The sequence below is a fragment of the Biomphalaria glabrata genome, chromosome 13 (assembly GCF_947242115.1).
Source record: "Biomphalaria glabrata chromosome 13, xgBioGlab47.1, whole genome shotgun sequence".
In the NCBI taxonomy this organism is placed as follows: Eukaryota; Metazoa; Mollusca; class Gastropoda; family Planorbidae; genus Biomphalaria; species Biomphalaria glabrata.
Window position 1 is genome coordinate 7,765,001 of NC_074723.1, and position 6,946 is coordinate 7,771,946.

The 6,946-nt window shown below is 36.6% G+C and overlaps 1 protein-coding gene across 4 annotated transcripts in view; it reads left to right on the forward strand.

Annotated features, from left to right (window-relative positions):
• LOC106056055 (beta,beta-carotene 15,15'-dioxygenase-like) overlaps nt 1–6,088 on the forward strand; it is a 30,047-nt gene extending 23,959 nt beyond the window's left edge. For 2 of the 4 annotated variants that reach the window (XM_056007781.1, XM_056007782.1), the window contains exons 10-11: nt 2,894–3,008; nt 3,937–6,085. In XM_056007781.1, coding sequence (XP_055863756.1) covers nt 2,894–3,008; nt 3,937–4,172 — 351 coding nt within the window. In that variant the 3' untranslated portion in view covers nt 4,173–6,085. Of the gene's footprint in view, nt 1–2,893; nt 3,009–3,936 lie in introns of all 4 variants that reach the window. The other 2 variants (XM_056007783.1, XM_013212623.2) reach the window with 2 other exon arrangements.
• The last annotated feature ends 858 nt before the right edge of the window (nt 6,089–6,946 follow it).

Below are 6,946 nucleotides of genomic sequence, written 5' to 3' on the forward strand. Positions count from 1 at the left end.
TTTGAAGGACACTAGGTAGTTTGACGGACACTCTTGAACTTTTCAAAACATTGATTTTAATTCTCATCATACGAAATTGTCGATTGTCAAAGCCTCTCCCATTATTGGGGTCTTCATTAACGCCGAAAGATACACTTTAACCAAATTATATGTATGTGATAATGAATTATAACTTCATCGTCTTGCGTTATTCTGTCGTTCGGTCGTCTCAATGGTCCTGGGTTCATACCCTGCCTGCTGCCATCTCTGAAGGGCTATCCGAAACATGTAAAAACATTTCAGAAACATTCAAACAAAACATTAACGAAAGATAATTCAACGAAGGCTAACAGGAAACGATTCTGTTTATTGGCAATGACAAAAACACAAGACCCCAAGCCTTTAATACACTCTAGTCCTTAGTTCCAGCATTATTTAGTTCCACTAGTCCTTTAATACACTCTAGTCCTTAGTTCCAGCATTATTTAGTTCCTAATAAACTCTAGTCCTTAGTTCCAGCATTATTTAGTTCCTAATAAACTCTAGTCCTTAGTTCCAGCATTATTTAGTTCCACTAGTCCTTTAATACACTCTAGTCCTTAGTTCCAGCATTATTTAGTTCCACTAGTCCTTTAATACACTCTAGTCCTTAGTTCCAGCATTATTTAGTTCCACTAATCCTTTCCTGACAAACTTTTATCAAGACCAACGACACCATTTCCAGTGTCGATCTACGTCCACAATCCGGTTCGTAGGCATCGCGGAGGATGGCTTTCCTTAGTTCCAGAACTCCAGACTCTTTTTCTTAACTCAGGCGGATGTCAACTCTATACTCTGTATCCCATGATGCCTATCTGTAAACAGTCATGTCTTGGTCCAGTTCTGAGCGGTGCACTGGTGTGCACTACAAATGCAGAGTTATTACAATATATTAAAAGAAAGGAAATCAGTTTACATTCATAATTTATTTCCTTTTTTCAAAAATATGGCATGCTTATAATTATCAATTGTATTTAGTATATTTATTATTATATCCTTTGAAAAAGGGTTGAGCCTCTGAAAAAAATTCTGCACATGACCTTCCAATACATCTATCTGGCCATGGTACTAAGCTTATTAGCCTGCCAGATTATTTTAATTCAGTAAATTTCAAAATCACAAAGTCTCGATTGATTCTAACGACTGATCCACTATTGTATCTTGCAGATGTCTAAGTTTGATGTCTGATCCACTAACTGTTTTATCTTGCAGATGTCTAAGTTTGATGTCTGATCCACTAACTGTTTTATCTTGCAGATGTCTAAGTTTGATGTCTGATCCACTAACTATTGTATCTTGCAGATGTCTAAGTTTGATGTCTGATCCACTAACTGTTTTATCTTGCAGATGTCTAAGTTTGATGTCTGATCCACTAACTATTTTATCTTGCAGATGTCTAAGTTTGATGTCTGATCCACTAACTGTTTTATCTTGCAGATGTCTAAGTTTGATGTCTGATCCACTAACTGTTTTATCTTGCAGATGTCTAAGTTTGATGTCTGATCCACTAACTGTTTTATCTTGCAGATGTCTAAGTTTGATGTCTGATCCACTAACTGTTTTATCTTGCAGATGTCTAAGTTTGATGTCTGATCCACTAACTATTGTATCTTGCAGATGTCTAAGTTTGATGTCTGATCCACTAACTGTTTTATCTTGCAGATGTCTAAGTTTGATGTCTGATCCACTAACTATTTTATCTTGCAGATGTCTAAGTTTGATGTCTGATCCACTAACTGTTTTATCTTGCAGATGTCTAAGTTTGATGTCTGATCCACTAACTGTTTTATCTTGCAGATGTCTAAGTTTGATGTCTGATCCACTAACTGTTTTATCTTGCAGATGTCTAAGTTTGATGTCTGATCCACTAACTGTTTTATCTTGCAGATGTCTAAGTTTGATGTCTGATCCACTAACTGTTTTATCTTGCAGATGTCTAAGTTTGATGTCTGATCCACTAACTGTTTTATCTTGCAGATGTCTAAGTTTGATGTCTGATCCACTAACTGTTTTATCTTGCAGATGTCTAAGTTTGATGTCTGATCCACTAACTGTTTTATCTTGCAGATGTCTAAGTTTGATGTCTGATCCACTAACTGTTTTATCTTGCAGATGTCTAAGTTTGATGTCTGATCCACTAACTGTTTTATCTTGCAGATGTCTAAGTTTGATGTCTGATCCACTAACTGTTTTATCTTGCAGATGTCTAAGTTTGATGTCTGATCCACTAACTATTGTATCTTGCAGATGTCTAAGTTTGATGTCTGATCCACTAACTGTTTTATCTTGCAGATGTCTAAGTTTGATGTCTGATCCACTAACTGTTTTATCTTGCAGATGTCTAAGTTTGATGTCTGATCCACTAACTATTTTATCTTGCAGATGTTTAAGTTTGATGTCTGATCCACTAACTGTTTTATCTTGCAGATGTCTAAGTTTGATGTCTGATCCACTAACTGTTTTATCTTGCAGATGTCTAAGTTTGATGTCTGATCCACTAACTGTTTTATCTTGCAGATGTCTAAGTTTGATGTCTGATCCACTAACTGTTTTATCTTGCAGATGTCTAAGTTTGATGTCTGATCCACTAACTGTTTTATCTTGCAGATGTCTAAGTTTGATGTCTGATCCACTAACTGTTTTATCTTGCAGATGTCTAAGTTTGATGTCTGATCCACTAACTGTTTTATCTTGCAGAAGTCTAAGTTTGATGTCTGATCCACTATTGTATCTTGCAGATGTCTAAGTTTGATGTCTGATCCACTAACTGTTGTATCTTGCAGATGTCTAAGTTTGATGTCTGATCCACTAACTATTGTATCTTGCAGATGTCTAAGTTTGATGTGTCTGATCCACTAACTATTGTATCTTTCAGTTGTATAAGTTTGATCTGGAGGAGAGTAAAGTCTTGGAATGGCCGTGTGATGACTACCACTTCCCTGGGGAGCCTGTCTTCGTGGCCAGACCAAATAATCAGACAGAAGACGATGGTTAGTTTAATCTCTCTCTTTTTTACTCTTTTTATTTATTTTTCTCTCCCTCTTTCTTCCTCTCCCTCTCTTACTCTCGCGCTCTTCTCTCTCTCTCTCTCTCTCTCTCTCTCTCTCACTTAAGTCGACATTCAACGATGTACCTTTTATTGCTTGGGAAGAAACAAATGGCGGCGGTGTCCAGACTTGACCACACCCGTGACCCCGTGACCTATGTCGAAGGCGCCGCTACAGCCCCTGTTCTCTGTGATGATCTCACATGGAGACTTGGGGAGCACTCAATGTCTTCTACTGCACACAACAGTTAAATCACATTTGACTTCTTGTATTGGTTAAAAATATTAAATTTTCTATTCCTTTCTATCGCTTTATCCACTTTTTATATCCGCTCTATTTTTTTTATGCGCACTGAGCTGCTGTTTACTTGTTATTGAAATTATGGTCATTATCGTTTCGCTATCAGGGTATCGTTATAACTGTATCACTATCAAGATATCGTAATAAAGGTATCTTTTTTTTTTTGAATACACTGTAAGAGTCCTCTCTGCTGTTAGTCTTTAGTGTGTGCTTTGGACCGTAAGAGAGAATATTTAGGACAAGGAGACTGACTGACAATACCGGCGTTGATGGCGCTGACACTGATGGCAACGCTACAGATGTCTGATGAAGGGTGAATTAATGACTGACAGAGATGAGTCTAGCGCTGAAGACACTGGCATTGATGACACTGACATGGATGACACAGACAGTGATGCTACTGGCGATGATGATACTGACGACACTGATATGACAGGCAACACGTTTCATTATTACATCAAGAAGAGTATAAGGACCTATCTGCTCAATTTTTTTTTTTAGATTAGTTTGTCATTTTAGCTCTCGTGTTTATGTTTGTAATATTATATATTTGTTATTATTGTCATTCCAGGAGTAATTCTGTGCCCTATTGTAGCAAGCAGTGTGCCGCACGAATCCTACTTGCTGGTCCTTGACGCCACCACGATGTGTGAAGTAGCAAGAGCTACACTCTCAGCCGAGACGAAGATGAACTATAGTTTCCATGGCCTCTTCATCCGAGAATTCGACTGCGCGCCCGAACCCGAACCAGTTTGTCCATCAGATCATCAGTCTCAAGTCTCCACGAAGGAGGAGAATAGTATTTGACCGAATCACTCATCAGCTCTTAGGAATCTAAGCGCAACAGTCTGAGCATCTTAAGTTTCAATAAGCAAGGGACTTTGTGTATGATATAAAATCACTCATCAGCTCTTAGGAATCTAAGCGCAACAGTCTGAGCATCTTAAGTTTCAATAAGCAAGGGACTTTGTTTTTATATAAAATCACTCATCAGCTCTTAGGAATCTAAGCGCAACAGTCTGAGCATCTTAAGTTTCAATAAGCGAGGGACTTTGTTTTTATATAACATCACTCATCAGCTCTTAGGAATCTAAGCGCAACAGTCTGAGCATCTTAAGTTTCAATAAGCAAGGGACTTTGTTTTTATATAAAATCACTCATCAGCTCTTAGGAATCTAAGCGCAACAGTCTGAGTATCTTAAGTTTCAATAAGCAAGGGACTTTGTGTTTGATATAAAATAACTCATCAGCTCTTAGGAATCTAAGCGCAACAGTCTGAGCATCTTAAGTTTCAATAAGCAAGGGACTTTGTTTTTATATAAAATCACTCATCAGCTCTTAGGAATCTAAGCGCAACAGTCTGAGCATCTTAAGTTTCAATAAGCGAGGGACTTTGTTTTTATATAACATCACTCATCAGCTCTTTGGATTCCGTACTAAGCATTAAGTAATAAACACTTTTGTCACTGTCTATTTGATATTTCCCATGTACTTCTAAATAGGAGCGCACATTTTAATTTCAACGTGTCAGAATCACTTATAAATATCGGGGTGACTGATGTGTCAAACAAATAAGATTGAATCTTAACTTTTTGTAGCTTGGTACATTGTGTGTCTGGTTCCTTAGTCGATGTGCCAGATGGGACAAAAATAAAAGGACGTCACTCGTGGGTCTCCGTGGTCGAAAACTGCATTTCTGTTTACTCTCGGACTATATATTAGTCGATAGGTCTATAGCGTCGATTTTTAATTACCGATAATTTAAGTAAGGTTCTTTCGTTACTAATGAAGGTCAAATTGCTTGATGTGATTGAGAGAACATGTTTTTCGCTCACGTGACTTTGCCATAAATATTAAATTGGATAGCTAATAATTTTTAATTAAAATAAATGTAAACGACTAGCCCGAGCTCATGTTATGGAGGGCCTCTACACTGACCTGCAAGGTTACAACCTGTGGACAGTTTAGACCAATAGGTCTGTACGACGTGGCAAAGAGCTAATGGTCTAAACTGTCCACAGGTTGTGACGTTGCAGGTCAGTGTTCTTAGATACTCTAACGATTGGTCTCGGCTAACCTTCCCATGAAGAAATCTTTGTATTCTCTGACTTTGTGTGGCAGAACTCTGTACTGAGAGCGAATGGCTTCTTAAACTAGTGCCCGTAATTTGTAATCGTATCGTACTTTGTAATCGTATCGTACTTTGTAATCGTATGGTGTGTAAGAAGTTTCCTACTCTTTGTTTATAAAGCAGGTAATCGATAGTAATTTATGAGTAAAATTTTGTTATTACGAATATAGCTCAAGTCGATTCCAATTACAGTTATAAATGTTCGCTGTTGTTTACATGTGATTGTCAATAAAGACATGTGTATGACACAATGTATATTTTATGAATTCACTTTGTATTTGACTTGCCCACGACACTTCTATTAGAGATGCAACTAAGAGATTCATATATTTTGTTATATTGATCAAGTTGAGCTTGTGATTTTCATATTGTATTTTAAACTGCGCTCATAGACTTGAGTTCTGAAGTATCGTTCTTGAGATATAAATAAAACGATACTGTCTAAACGAAACTCTTTTCATTTAAATCTTCAAATTCTTTGAAAGTTCTCTTTGTTTTGTTTTACAACCTTAAATCACTTTGAAAGTTCTCTTTGTTTTGCTTTAAAACCTTAAATCACTTTGAAAGTTCTCTTTGTTTTGCTTTAAAACCTTAAATCACTTTGAAAGTTCTCTTTGTTTTGCTTTAAAACCTTAAAACTCTTTGAAAGTTCTCTTTGTTTTGTTTTACAACCTTAAAACTCTTTAAAAGTTCTCTTTGTTTTGCTTTAAAACCTTAAAACTCTTTGAAATTTCTCTTTGTTTTTAAACCTTAAATCTCTTTGAAAGTTCTTTGTTTTGTTAAGACACAACATGAACATTATCAAGCAGAACACAAACACACACACACATTATTTAGTTCATATTTACATCTAAGGTTGCCCGTCCATTTTCGAACTGTGGGCCAAAATAAAAATTTTCAATACGTGCGTCATGGGCCGCATATCATAAAAAAAAGTTTAAAAAATCGAAGTATCCAATAGAACCGACCCTCTGTGAGGTCATTATGCAAGTGTAGAGCGGGCAGGGTATTTTTAGCGGCCCCGATAGGGAAATAGCCGCTATTCGTTTTGTGTGATAGTACGTCAGTCCGTCTCATTTAGCTCGTACAAACTGTAAAAGATATTGAAAACCCAAAGTCATGATATTTTAGTTTTTTCAAAGTTCTATGGCTACTTTATCTTTTCTTAAAGCGACATATTTAATTTTTAGAAATAAATATGCAAGCCGTTTTTTTTTTTCATTAACGTACACCATTTTTACACCTGTAAATGGAAGAGCTTTTTAATGGAGATCTTCAATGAAGGCTAGGCTCTCTGGATCTACCGAGAAAAAAAAGAGGCTAAGTCGCTTAACAATTCCATGGTATCGATACCTTTACATTTCTTCTTTTTGTATTTCTGTCATCATCGATTTACAAGTACATAGAAGTCTATTTATAAAGCGCTGGTTATGAGTGTCTATGTGTCTTT